This window comes from Acanthochromis polyacanthus, chromosome 6 (genome assembly GCF_021347895.1).
Source record: "Acanthochromis polyacanthus isolate Apoly-LR-REF ecotype Palm Island chromosome 6, KAUST_Apoly_ChrSc, whole genome shotgun sequence".
Taxonomy (NCBI): domain Eukaryota; kingdom Metazoa; phylum Chordata; class Actinopteri; family Pomacentridae; genus Acanthochromis; species Acanthochromis polyacanthus.
The window spans coordinates 11,824,564-11,839,590 of NC_067118.1; the positions used below are offsets into that span (position 1 = coordinate 11,824,564).

The 15,027-nt window shown below is 40.7% G+C and overlaps 1 protein-coding gene across 1 annotated transcript in view; it reads left to right on the top strand.

Moving 5' to 3' along the window:
• celsr3 (cadherin, EGF LAG seven-pass G-type receptor 3) overlaps window positions 1-14,577 on the top strand; it is a 238,500-nt gene extending 223,923 nt beyond the window's left edge. Inside the window, 4 exon segments of the mRNA XM_051949438.1 lie at window positions 1,376-1,549; window positions 6,430-6,624; window positions 8,034-9,054; window positions 9,225-14,577. Coding sequence (XP_051805398.1) covers window positions 1,376-1,549; window positions 6,430-6,624; window positions 8,034-9,054; window positions 9,225-9,252 — 1,418 coding nt within the window. The 3' untranslated portion in view covers window positions 9,253-14,577.
• Window positions 14,578-15,027: the final 450 nt, after the last annotated feature.

Here is a 15,027-nt window from a genome sequence, read left to right on the forward strand (position 1 = left end):
ATCAACTCTATGTTTATAGACTCAAAAACCAAGCATACGAAGAAAAGAACACTGTCCCTACGGTGAAACATGGAGGAGGCTCAGTAATGTTTTGGGGCTGCTTTGCTGCATCTGGCACAGGGTCTCTTGAAAGTGTGCAAGGTACGATGAAATCTGAAGACGATCAAGGCATTCTGGAGAGAAATGTGCTGCCTAGTGTCAGAAAGCTTGGTCTCAGTCGCAGGTCATGGGTCTTCCAACAGGACAACGATCCAAAACACACAGCCAAAAACACCCAAGAATGGCCGAGAGAAAAGCATTGGACTATTCTAAAGTGGCCTTCTATGAGCCCAGATCTGAATCCCATTGAACATATGTGGAAGGAGCTGAAACATGCCATTTGGAGAAGACACCCATCAAACCTGAGACAACTGGAGCTGTTTGCTCATGAGGAGTGGGCCAAAATACCTGTTGACAGCTGCAGAACGCTCATTGACAAATACAGAAATCGTTTAATTGCAGTGATTGCCTCAAAAGGTTGTGCAACAAAATATTAAGTTATGGGTACCATCATTTTTGTCCAGCCCTATTTCATTAGTTTGTTTTTTTAAATAATTATGTTAATCAACAATTCAAAAGTGATGGCTGATTTTGATTATTTAATTTTCAATAAATTTTTATTTATTGTTACTTTTGTGAGTTTCAAGTGATTTCAGTGAGAATTGTGGGTTTTTCCTTCTTTAACTGAGGGGTACCAACAATTTTGTCCACGTGTGTATGTATATTCATGTATAGTATTTCATTTTCATGTGGGCCATTTAGTTTTCATGTGCACTATTTTCATTACATGTGCAATATTTCACCGTCATGTAAAACACTGTCAATGTCATGCAATATTTCACTTTGTATTTCATTTCTTAGGTGCAATATTTATGTGCAAGATTTCTTCATAGCGTGCAATATTACGTATTACCTTAATATCACTGCCGGAATTATTTTTTACTTTTCTATTCTCGCCTAATCTTAACTCATTTAATTTGCTTCAGTAATTTATCATACTTACATCTTAACTTTTTTCTGCTAGGTAATGCATTTCCTATGTTATGTAAATTTGTTATTGCTAAGCAATGCCTTGCCCAAGAATTTCCTCTAGGTTTAATGCAGTTTCTTTTTTATCTTAATTTATTTGACTTTATCGTATCATATTGTATCTTATCTTATATGTACATAAACAAAAACTTAATAAACAACAGTGACACATTCTCCATTCTTGCACCTCTCTCTATTTGAATTTAATTAAATTCAAACATCATAAGGGACAGTAACAGCACATCAGTCATATCTTTCCCTCTGCTTCCTCTTGCTTCTCTCCGACTACTTCTTCCTGTTCTTCCAGGTAAGGACTCCGACTCGGACTCTGATCTCTCCATGGAGGAGGAGCGTAGCCTCTCCATCCCTTCATCTGAGAGCGAGGACAACGTCCGTCTCCATGGACGCATCCAGCGACGGTTCAAACGTTCCAATCACGGCGAGCGTCTGCTCACCGAACCCACCAACAACGGCACCAAAGGTAGACAAATCATTTCAACAATTTTGGGTTTTCTAGGTGCCACAAAGCAAGGACACAAAGTTTAAGGACACAAACACACTGATGCCACAAAACAGTAGATGTATGAAGGTGACACAGTGCTGCAGTGGTTAGCAGTGTTATCCGACAAAAATAAGGTTCTTCTGTTCAGCTGGAAGGTTTTGCATGTTCCCCCTTTTCCTTTGTGGCTTTTCTCTGGTTGCTTCCTCTCCCGGTCCAAACACATGCGTGTTAGGTTAATTAGTAGTTCTAATTTGGCTGGAAGTTGGAGCGTGTATGCTTATTTGTCTCTTTACGTTACCCCTGTGGTGAACTTGCGACCTCTTCAGCATGGATGGGTTATGTGTCTGCCTTTAAAAGAAAACTCTACATAAAATGTATGTTTTAAATATCAACTATTAATCCCCTCAGGTTGAAAGCTGGTTAAAGTGCACCTTTGCAGAGAAATGACACTTCAGTCAGGTTGAATTCATAGCAAGTTGCTAGGGCACAGTTCCAATGTCAGCGCAAGCTTCTCAACTCCTGCAGCATAATTCTCCTCTCTGCAACTGATACCCATGTTCAGTAACTTCTAAACACCTGTAGTCTCTTTACACCAAAGTGAACACTATTTACATTCTGTGTTAATGCCACCTGAGAGCTTCATAGGTCTGTAAAATAGCATTTTATTTGTAGGAACACTAGGATACACCTACAACAAGAGGAAATGTCAGTGCCATTCATCAATACCTCAGATATCATGCATAACATATCAGCTTATGCACCTCAGACTGTTTGGTATAAATGTCATGCATGCGTGGGTTTTGTGAAAGGTTTCACTGTGAGAAAATGTCAGATACATGCACATCTATAAATCCTTAAAAGTAATCAATTTTTAGCTTAATAAGCTATGTTCAGGTTAAAAGTGGACTGGTAGAAGAGGGCAGAATCCAGAGGGCTGGTAAAGTCCAATCAATGCATCTGTGCAGTCAAACTGAAGGACTTGAGTGGTGCTGAGAGATGTTGGCTTTTTACTGAAAAGGTCACAGTCTGAAGGCGTCTTATTCATTGTGACGAAGAATTAACAATGCGCTAGTTTTTGGAAAACACACTGAAAGTAACAGCTCCAAAACTGTAAGGCTAGAATAAATAAACTTAGACTTTATGGGCTAAAGACACTTTTGGGAATTATAAAATACAACAAGCCTCCGTATGATCATCGGGCCACCTAATCAAAGAGTAAATAACAAGAGACACTGTTGTTATTGGTCCTGTTTGATGCAACAGAAATGAAGAAGAGCGCTACAACTACAATAATTTTAGCAGTGCTAGGAAATCTCTTCACTGAAAAAACTATCCTCTGAAAGCTTTGAAAAATGGTGGCGAGTTGTATTTTAATAACGGATGCAGCATGATCCAGGTGGAACAAATTGAACCCGTCAATGCTGCAGCGTTAGACGACTGTGCTAGGAACAAGTATTCAATGGTTGGGTGAAAGAACACAAAAAAGTAATAGATGTGTTTTTTTGTAACCTCTTGTTGCTGTTGTTAGCAGCATGTTACAGAGAGAGACATGCTGGATACTAACAGAACAAGATGTGATTGTCAGAGGACGCACTTTACAGCAATGGTGTGATGGTGTCGAGTGTTTTATAGCTGGAGAAAAGAAGAGTGGACAAAAATTAATTTTCAACAGATTAACACAGTGGTTTCTGGGTGTTTGTTTTTTGTTTTTGTTTTTGTTTTGTTTTTTGCTCCTGTCACATTTTTACTCACTGGAGGCTCATTTTTCCACTACAATATAAAGTCCTGCACCTCTATGAAAACGGAACAACACCGAATAGAAGTTCATTTTATTCATCTATTCATTTGATCAATCTTAAAAACTCCTGGAGTGTTTTCCAAGTGTTACCAACACTGCAAAAAGTAATATCTCTACATACGATAGATATTTCACTACTTACATTTTTATTTTGCTTCCTATTATCTCCAATCTGCTCTGTGTAAACACAACCTGTAGTTCAACCAAAAAAGGCTGTGAATAATTCTCATGTGACTGTTCACATGAGAATTAGTGCTTCACTGCTACACTAAGGAACCTAAAATTTATTTTTTGTTACAGAATGTGGTTACAGAAAACTTTTGAAAACTTCAACAAAGACATGTAGAATGACGTGATTTTGATCCTGATTTTATGCTTAGATTTGATTAAGTTTATTCTAATTAGTTCAAGGAATGCTGAAAAGTTAAAAATCTGGTCAGTTATTTCTGTTTTCACAATTTCTAGTTCTGATAAATGATGTAAATTTGGCAACTGTTTCTAAAGATAGTGCTCCTTTCAAACCTGTAGGCTGGTTTTGGGGTTCAGAAGGTTCATTATCAAGTTATTCTGTCAAATAAAAAATAATGTCTGGTTCCATCTCCTCAAATCTGAAAATAAACTTTGTGAATTTCTTATTATTTAATGTGATATATACAGTGCCTATCATAAGTATTCACCCCCTTTGATGGTTTACCCTTTTATTGCTTTCATAAATCAATCATGGTCAATAAAATTTAGCTTTTTTAACAAAAAAAATATTGGAAAAAACTCTTTAATGTCTGAGTAAAAACAGATTTCTATAAAGTAATGTTAATGAAAGAAAATTATATATAAAAAAATAATTATTTGCATAATTATTCACCCCCTTTTTAATTTAATGGTCTAATTCAATAGAGGTCCATCAAATTGTTGCCAATAGTCTCACAATTAGTGAAATGAAGATCACCTGAGTGGTGTGGGTGTGTTTCAAGTGACTGAGTTGTAAAACACCTGTGTCTGAAGGGTCCAGAGAGTGGTTGATCAGTATTCCTGGTTACCATTACACCATGAGGACAGAAGAACACTCTAAGCAACTCAGGGAAAGGGTTATTGAGAAGTACAATTCAGGGGATGGTTACAAAAAGATTTCCAAGGCACTGAACATCCCCCGGAGTTCAGTGAAATCAATTATCAAGAAAGGGAAGGAATATGGCACTTGTGTGAATCTGCCTAGATCAGGCCGCCCTCATAAACTGAGTGACTGTGCAAGTAGGAGACTAGTGAGAGAAGCCACCAAGACCCCTACAACTACTCTGAAGGAGTTACAAGCTTCAGCTGCTGAGATGGGAGAGACTGTGCATGTAGCAACTGCTGCCCGGGTTCTTCACTGGTCAAAGCTTTATGGGAGAGTGGCAATGAGAAAGCCACTGTTGAAGAAAAGTCATATTAGATCTCGACTAGAGTTTGCCAAAAAGCACGTGGAAGACTCCATGGTCAAGTGGAAGAAGATTCTTTGGTCTGATGAGACCAAAATTGAGCTTTTTGGCCATCAGACAAGACGTCATGTTTGGCAGAAACCAAACACTGCACATCACCAAAAACACACCATCCCCACTGTGAAGCATGATGGTGGCAGCATCATGCTGTGGGGATGTTTCTCAGCAACTGGACCTGGAAAGCTTGTAAAGATAGAGGGCAGAATGAATGCTGCAAAATACACTGAAATCCTGGGGGACAATCTTTTTCAGTCTGCAAGAGAACTACGTCTTGGGAGAAGATTTATTTTCCAGCAAGACAATGATCCAAAACATACTGCAAAAGCTACACAGGAATGGTCAAAAAAGAACCAGGTAAATGTTCTGGAGTGGCCGAGTCAAAGCCCAGACCTCAATCCTATAGAGAATTTGTGGCTGGACTTGAAAAGGGCTGTTCATGCCCGATACCCGCGCAACCTGACAGAGCTTGAGCAGTTTTGCAAAGAAGAATGGAGCAAAATTGCAGTGGGCAGATGTGCAAGACTGATTGAGACCTATCCAGACAGACTCACTGCTGTGATTGCAGCCAAAGGTGCATCTACTAAATACTGACTTGAAGGGGGTGAATAATTATGCAAACAATTATTTTCATTTATATAATTTTCTTTCATTAACATTACTTTATAGAAATTTGTTTTCACTTTGACATTAAAGAGTTTTTTCCAATATTTTTTTTTTAAAAAGCTAAATTTTATTGACCATGATTGATTTATGAAAGCAATAAAAGGGTAAAACATCAAAGGGGGTGAATACTTATGATAGGCACTGTACGTTCATCCATGTACTGTCCGCAGATCTCATTGGTAGACATTTAAGGTACAGTGGATTTTTGTCATTAAGAGTTTTTTTTGTTTGTCTGTGTGGGGAATGATTTTAATCTCTATTATGGATTTTCCATGGAGAGAACCTGATATCTCTCTTACTGTTTTTTGTGAGAACTCTGGCTGCAGGATTTAAGATCAGCTGGAGTTTTTCCAGAGAATTATTAAGAAATCCTGATAATAAGGAGTTACAATAGTCCAGCCAAGAAGTAACAAGTATGTGGACTCATTTCTCACCATCACTCTGAGACAAAGACGTTCCCCTTTTTTTATTTACAATTTTACGCAGGTGAAAGAAGTTCGTTCTAGAGACTTCATGTAGAAGTTAAAGGACATATCCTGTTCAGGTATTAACTCCAGATTTCCTCGAAGTGGTGCTGGAGGCCAAGGCTATGCCATCCAGAGAAACCGCATAGCTCAGTCCAAAGAACTTTAGTATAAAGCAACTGGACTGGACTCAGAACTGAAGAAGTCTCTTGAATGAGATGACAAATGTCTTCAAGAACCAAAAAACTCCAATTGCTTTATATCGAAGCTCTTAGGATTATAATGACTTGGATGACTCAGAATCTGCACAAACAATCAGATGTGTGTTTCTGAGGTGTTTCAGAAAACAACAACGTCACTATTTTCTGAAAATTACAAGTCATCCAGGCCTTTCTGTCATTTCACCTCTTATAATTTTCACTAAAACTGACCAGAAAGTGTTCTTTTTCTGTGTGACAGATCTGGATGGCAATGACCTTTTGTCCTACTGGCCAGCTTTGGAGGAGTGTGAGACACACACTCTGCAGAAGTGGGGCTCAGAGCGCCCCCTGGGGGCAGATTACAGCAAGGATGCTGCCAATAACAACCAGCCAGATGCAGCGCTCACCAGTGGAGATGAGAACGGCCTCACCCAGCCACACAGGCACCGCAAGGGTGAGAGAGACTCTAATACAGGCGTGGACAATTGAATGAAGAGGAAATAAATCTTAAATAAAACTACACACAAAATACACAAAAGTAGAAAAAACACTGTGCAAAATCTTGAATCCTTGATAGTTTCTGGATTTGTACCTTGAACACAGTGCGTTTTTGTTTTTTATTTCCCGTTATTAATATCTACTTGACACCATTCACTGTCACATTTGCATCTTTAAGGGCAAAATTTATGTGTAGTCACTTTCTGGTCCTGCATCTTTGGATATGGGTGTCTTGTTTAAACAACAAAATTCTATTATCTTCTTCTCTTCTTTTATATATATATATATATATATATATATATATATATATATATATATATATATATGTATGTGTGTGTGTGTTTGTGTGTGTGTGTGTGTGTGTGTATTTGATGGTTACAAGTTCCAAGTTGGGTGAGCAGGACTTTGAGAGATAAACAAAATCTCTGCACCAGTTGTTGTTGGTCATGAGACAGATACCCCCACCTTAGACTTTCCCAACTCAGCCGTTCTGTCCATACAATGAACTGTGAAGAACTCCGCTGGTTGAACGGCATGGAGGACCCTGCCGTTGGGTCAGCCATGGGGTGGACGTTCACGAGCAGGATACTGGGTAGTGGTGGTCAGTGTGCTCGCAGCCTCAGCCTATTCCTAATGCCGGCTCATTTCTCCTGGGACCTGGTATGCTGCCGGCATCCTTTGTTTTTGTTTGAGAGCCCCCCTTGGATCTCACTTGGCCAGGACACATCTGCAGTAAAAATCAGAGAATATGGTGATAAACCAATATTCACCAGTGTGTCTCTGTCGTATTTGATATGACTAGGTCACAACATGGTGAATGCCATGCAAAACGTTGAATAAAAAGTTAAATAACAATAAAAGAAGTTGTAGTGGTGCTGGAGCAAGTGGTCGCACTCACCGGTGCCATCTTGGATGACAGGAAGTGAAAAAGAAAAAGAAACACCAGTAAAGTGGAAGTGACTCATGTGGCCTGATAGCATGAGTAATGTTTTAGGGAATGTATTAACACACGACACATACGTATATTTATATATGTATGCAAACACGCACTCACACAAACATATAAGGTTCTTGAAAGCAAGAAGTGCTACTTTTAGCAGTACAAGGTATGTACTGGAGTTACATGACTCATTTTAGTCTCCTTCAGGATTACCCAATGCAACATTTTGATTCATGTTAACAGACCATCAAAGGAAGATTTCAAATGTCCCAAATCAAAATGAAGCATCTTTCTTACTTTTGCCTTCTTTTCTCATCACCTCCTTCCCTCATCAACCATCTTCGAGTTAAGCTTTTCTTTAAAGTTCTTCCATTTCTGCCCAATTTACCATCCCCTCTCCTGACATTCTTAATCTCTTGTCCTAGGTATCCTGAAGAACCGCCTCGGCTGTCCTCCAGCTCTCCAGGGTCTCTCCACCATGGGCCGAGTCCCCAGTGAGCTCAACTGGTATCGGACCTCTACTCTGGGTCACCGAGGTGTTCCTGCAGCCTCGTACGGTCGCATGTACTCTGCCACGGCTGGTGCTGGTGGAGGTTCTGGTTCTCTGTCCCAGCCAGCATCCCGCTACTCCTCCAGGGAGCATCTGGACTCTCTTGCCCGAAGGCAGCTGTCTAGGGATCCACTGGGGAGGCAGACGGTTGGGGGTTCAAGGGACCGACTGGACTCCCGGGGTTCCAGGGACAACCTGGATCTCTTGCCCAGGAGGAGAGACCTGGGACTGGGGCAAGGAGCCGGGCTGGGGGGCCTGGACCACCAGAGGGTGTCATCGTCCAGAGAGAACCTGACAGGATCCAGGGACAGACTGGACAACCACCACGCGAGCAGCTTCCATGCCTCGAGGGAGGACTTGAGTGGAACTGTCGGACCCGGGATGGAGAGCTACCTGAGTGGGTCGAGGTCGCAGCTGAACACATTGACTCGGCGGCAGGCCTCATCCCGGGAGCACCTAGGGGGGGCGCTGATGACCAGCCGGTCAAGGGAGCAGCTGGAGACCAACGGAGTGGGAGCTCAGGTTCAGCCTTGTCGGGAGTGGCTCCGGACTCTGCCTCCTCGGCAGCCATCGCACACAGACCAGCCTCCCTCGTCCTCCCCACCTCCCCCGATCTCCGAGGAGCCCCAGCAGGAGCAGCAGCCTCCCTCGGCTCATGCCAGGGGCCGGCTGGACTCTGCACCTTCATGTAGGTACTCCCAGGGGCCGGATGCAAATCCAAACCCTCTAGGTCGGCAACCATCCAGTGAGCAATTAGATATCCTGACCTCCATCCTGGCCTCTTTCAGCTCCTCTGTCCTCACTCCTCCCCATGCTGCCTCTAACCCTGGTCCCAACGGCTCCGTCCAAAGACCCTCACTTTCCCCATCACAGTCGGCCACCTCCCCCGACTCCGAGTAAGTCCTTTGTGTGGCTAAATCCGTCTTAACCAACCCTCTTTCTGTCTATTTCTGTTACATCTTCATCTGTGTTTTTAATATCTTCTTGGACTTCAATTTATCATCAGTAAATGGAGGAGTTTCTGCATAACTTGTGATGACTAATTTTCCTTTTCTTTTACCTTTAGAACCAACAGAAGTGAAGGACAGTCTTGATGACAGCCCCCACATCCCATAGTGCATTACAACAGTGCTGGAGACACAAGGGACAAGCTCAAAGGTCCACTGGGACATTGGAGGACTACAAAACAAGCTTTCAAATTAGACAGAGACACTGATAAAAATAAGCATCATCTGCATATGATGGAACTGATAGAACTCTATCATATGCAGATGATGCATCAAAAACTTGATTTGTACAGTTCAACTTGCCCACAAACTTGTGGCAAATCAAGTTTTTGACTCCTACCGCCTACTCAAAACTGCAATGGTTCTTTGGACGTTGAGTCAACCACCACTACTACCTAAAGAATGCTACGGACTATGACAAAACTTCTCAGATTTCAAACATTAACCTGAACCATGCAAGATCAGTTGAAAAGGAAAAAAAAAACAGAAGCGACTGTAAATAACATTTTTATACATTTTGTATCTTTTTCATTGGAGATGAAGAAGAAATCTCTTGTGATGTTTCTGTTTTGTTTTCTGATTTTTCAAAAATGATTGTGTCCGTGTGAGGTTGTGAGTGAGGTTGGTGCGAGTGCAGTCTTTTTCATTTGCTGAGGGAGAGATTTTCCCCCGACGAAGAGTTTAAAAAAAAAAAGAATCCCCCAAATGTCTCCATGAAAAGCATTTTTTCCTCAGAAACTTCTCCTCACACCCATCCTCATCTTTATGTATAGCGACAGGGCTCCAGCAATAGTATCAACTGAGATTACCGAAAAACTGCGAGATGTTGTTGGAGTGAAAATATCAAAGTATCAGGAAGTGATTGTAAATAAAGGAAGGGGTTATTATAAGAGATTTGATAAACGAGATGATTGTGCAGTGAAAGACTGCAAAAGTTCGTAGCAGGTGTTAAAGCTCAGTCACGAGTGTCAAAGTTATCAGCTCTGTCAGGAGACTGTGCTGTTATTGTGATCCACTGTTATATGAATGTGACCTCTATCTGTGTATCCTCGAGCCCGGTGCTGTCTGAACCAGACCATATCAGTCTGCTGATATTACCAGACCATATCTTTAGTGTACTGGAGGTGAAGGTTCATATCTCTGTCCGCTTCTCTGCATGAGGCCATATCAAGCAACGACCGTTTAACCCCCCCCACCACCCCTTCCTTTTTTGTAATACTTTGATCCATCACGACTCAACCTGCCTCAACGGGGACGCCTAAATTTGGCAACTTTCCAAAGCCTCCTGGTGACTTTTTTGGTCAAAGTGACTAGCAACTAATTTAGTGACTTTTTCTGGTGTTTTGGAGACTCTGACATGAAAGGTCGGATCATTCTGTAGCTACTGTCTTCAACGAGCAGCAGGTGCTGCTGTGAGCTCCTCCCCTTCACAAAGCACAGGCGGTCAGTCTAGTAACCCCACAGCAGTCCCACTGTCTGATTAGAGGAGACCCACATCACGCCGCGGCCAGACGGAAGATGAATCGTGCATGCACAAAGTCGCTGCAGATCCCGTCCTGGCTTACACAGCGGGATGTAAATGAAAATGTTGCTTCACTGTCAAACTAAAACAAATTACTGCATTTAGCCTCTAATTCAAAAACACATTTTGTGAGTTTCATACTCATTTTTTGTCTCTCTCACAACATTATTCCTCTCTCCTACAATGTTGACTATAGTTACATGCAAACAGGAATTATGCAAATTAGGCAATGACATCATTTAGCAACTTCTAGCGATTTTTAGGACAGCCAATAGCAACTTCCCTTACTGAGGAGTTGACAACACTGTTCAGGAGAGTCATTTGTCAAAGCTTCTCATTTACAAAGACATTCTTTGCAAATCTAAAGCCAAAGGGACTTAAAAATCAGTATGAAACATTGATGTTCTGCAGTTTTGTGTGATGACTTGTGCAGGTGTAATTTTGTTTTAATCTTTTTTTATTATTATTTTACAATAATTGTGCCATGGAAAGAAGTCTAAAGGGAAAAATTCTTGTTACTAATGAGGCCTTAGATCTGCACTAGAATATAACCCACTGTTTTGGTTATTTTTATTTGGCTGCATACTGTACAGGAAATGGATTTTGATTAGCTCAAGTAAGCAGATAAAGGATAACAGGGAAGACATGAGTCACACATTGGGAACATGAAAGCAGGCCAGCAGTAATGTACGCAGCATGGTAGCAACCTGAATATTTTAGCACATGAAGCCATTCCAGTTTTTTTTTTTTTCATCTTTTCTCTGGCTTGGCTGGAAACTGGGAAATTACCTCAGAATATCTTTCTGCATATAAAAAATTCCACACAAAGGAGGCACCTTCCTTTAAATCTAGACAAGCAATGTGATTAATATCCATTTTTCCCCTCTCATTGAAAGGGCTATTCGGAGATAAGGTATCTCTCAAGATCCTCAAGAGCTTCTGCAACAGTGAAACCTGTTTTGCAGAGACGTCAGCTATGTCAACACTAAAAGCTTCTTAAGTGGTTTTGAGATGCAGGTCTTTTCCATCAGCAGCTGATCCTCTTCTCACAGGTGCAGAACAGACCTGAAGGTAGCAACACACAAGACAGGCAGTTGCCTTGGATTGTGGTGAACATACAGTTGAGGTCAAAAGTTTACATAAACTTGTAAAGAACATAATGTCATGGCTCTCTTGAGTTTCCAGTTATTTCTACAACTCTGATTTTTCTCTGATAGAGTGATTGGAAGAGATACTTCTTTGCCACAAAAAACATTCATGAAGTTTGGTTCTTTTATGACTTTATTATGGGTTGACAGAAAAAGTGACCAAATCTGCTGGGTCAAAAATATACATACAGCAATGCTAATATTTGGTTACACGTCCCTTGGCCATTTTCACTTTGATTAGACGCTTTTGGTAGCCGTCCTCAAGCTTCTGGTTGAATCTTTGACCGCTCCTCTTGACAGAATCGGTGCAGTTCAGTTAAATTTGTTGGCTTTCTGACATGGACTTGTTTCTTCAGCATTGTCCACGTTTTCAATGGGGTTTAAGTCAGGACTTTGGTAAGGCCATTCTAAAATCTTAATTCTAGCCTGATTTAGCCATTCCATTACCACTTTTGATGTGTGTTTGGGGTCATTGTCCTGTTGGAACACCCAACTGTGGCCAAGACCCAACCTTCGGGCTGATCATTTTAGGTTATCTTGAAGAATTTGAAGGTAATCCCATTTACTCTCTGTAAAGCACCAGTTCCATGGGCAGCAAAACAACTACACAGGATAATACTGCCACCACCGTGCTTGACGGTAGGCATGGTGTTCTTGGGGTCAAAGGCCTCACCGTTTCTCCTCCAAACATATTGCTCGGCATTTTGGCCAAACAGCTCGATTTTTGTTTTGTCTGACCACAGAACTTTCCTCCAGAAGGTCTTATCTTTGTCCATGTGATCAGCAGCAAACTTCAGTTGAGCATTAAAGTGTCGCTTTTGGAGCAAGGACTTCCTTCTTGCACGGCAGCCTCTCAGTCCATGGCAATGCAAAACACCCTTGACTATGGACACTGACACCTGTGTTCCAGCAGCTTCTAATTCTGGCAGATCTGCTTTTTGGTGGTTCTTGGTTGACTCTTAACCCTCCTGACCAATTTTCTCTCAGTAGCAGGTGATAGCTTGCATTTTCTTCCTGATCGTGGCAGTGACAAAACAGTGCCATGCACTTTATACTTACAAACAATTGTTTGCACTGTTGCTCTTGGGACCTGCAGCTGCTTTGAAATGCCTCCAAGTGACTTTCCTGACTTGTTCAAGTCAATGATTCGCTTTTTCAGATCCGTGCTGAGCTCCTTTGACTTTCCCGTTGTAGCATTTGTGGGCATTTGTATCCACTGAGCCCTATTTAAATGACCTCAGAGAAGTAACCAGCTGTAGTCAGTCACTCACAAGAAGTTAAGAGGCAATGCTATGAAGCTCATTCATTGACAACTTTCTAAGTCACCAAAATTGCTAATTCATGTTGCTGTATGTATATTTTTGACCCAGCAGATTTGGTCACTTTTCCTATTAACCCATAATAAAGTCATAAAAGAACCAAACTTCATGAATGTTTTTTGTGACAAAGAAGTATCTCTTCCAATCACTCTATCAGAGAAAAATCAGAGTTGTAGAAATAACTGGAAACTCAAGAGAGCCATGACATTATGTTCTTTGCAAGTGTATATAAACTTTTGACCATGACTGTAAATGTATTTTTTTAAAAGAACAAAAAAACAATCAATGCAAGATTGGATTTTTGCTTTGCCAAATGTGAAGTGGATTAAAAAAACATACACACAAAGGCTCAAATGCAGCACAATGAGCAGAAGATAACAGGTTGTAAGGGGAACAAACTGGGTCAGAAACTCTGACTGCAAAAATGCAACTGCCTTCCTAGGCGTGGAGGTTACTCATCAAGGGATGGAAAAACATAGTGAAAATAAACACACACCTCACAAACAGAAAGTGCGTATCCCCCTGTGTGACAGCATTTTTGCTAAATAATAAACACTCCAGTAGGAAGAACCCTATCCATCAATCTGTTAAAGGAGTAGTACGCTTAAAAAAAAAATCTTCATTTATTTTTTAACAGAACCGTTTTTCTCCAATTAATATCTTTAATGTCTACAGACATGAAATCTATTTTATTTATTGCTATTCTATTTGATGCCATGTGGTATGCGAGGCTGTTGTTATAGAAGTATGTGTGATTTATATTTATTTTTTTGTCCAAATGTTCCTCTCTCTTTTTTTTTTAAATGTAACTTTCTTATGATCTGAGTCTCTCAATGCAACAATTTCGCAGATGGAAGAAATGAAGGAAATGTGATTTTACAATGTATCCACACCCAGAATTAAAATCAAATGAGTTTGTTAGATATTAAAATTACATTCCAATCAAGAATCTGGCAAAATCTGACAAAAAAACACTCAAAATTCTGTCTTTCCGTGGTGCATTTTTCCTCTATTGAAACAGATCGAGATTAATCATTGAAAACTGGGTGTAAATACTGCAGTTTTGTCTCAAACCAGTTGATTTCTTCTCCCTGCCCACTTTCATAGATCCAAAGGTTGAGATTTAAATGACAATAATTTATGATTTGGACCAAGTGAAGGCAGAAGAGTTGAGACTGAGACATTGTGATGTGCTCTGCAAAAAAAAAAAAAGAAAATAAAAACCAGGGGATTTTGTTACAGCAAGAAACAGAGAGAGATGAGGAAGAGGAGCAGAGATGATGATGATGGGAGATTGTCTTTGTTAGCTTGTGTGTTCATTATGGGATGCCTTCTATCCCGCTGTCGGGATGGAAACAGCTGTTCCCCGTTACCGCAGAAACAAGAGAAATGTTGGACATTAAAAAAAGACTTATTCCTACAAGGCTGTGTGCGTGTTTTGTATTTATCCTGACTGAGGCAGAAAGAGTTTTTTATTCCTCCTGTTTCATATGCAGGCATTAGAGATGTTCAGCTGCCACCTTGATGCCGTTGGCTCAAGGCAGACACACCCAGCTGAGACTTAACATCACCACTTCCTGCATAAACCATGGAGTTCTAGAGGTTGAATCAAAATGCTCGTGTTAAGTTTTTTTATTTCTCTGTTGCAGGTCCATGACACAGTTGCAAAGCCATAAAATAGAAATTACATATTTTCAGACATGGCACACGATTGGATGTGATCTAATTTGATCAGATCCTACTTTAATTACTTCAACGTCTTTGTGTGAAGTGCAAAGCTGGAGCCAAGGGGCATATCGGAGCAGATTTGAAAATGCTCTTTAATTATTTTAGTGTCAGTGGGTTTCACTATCCATCCGTTAGCGTCTCCGTC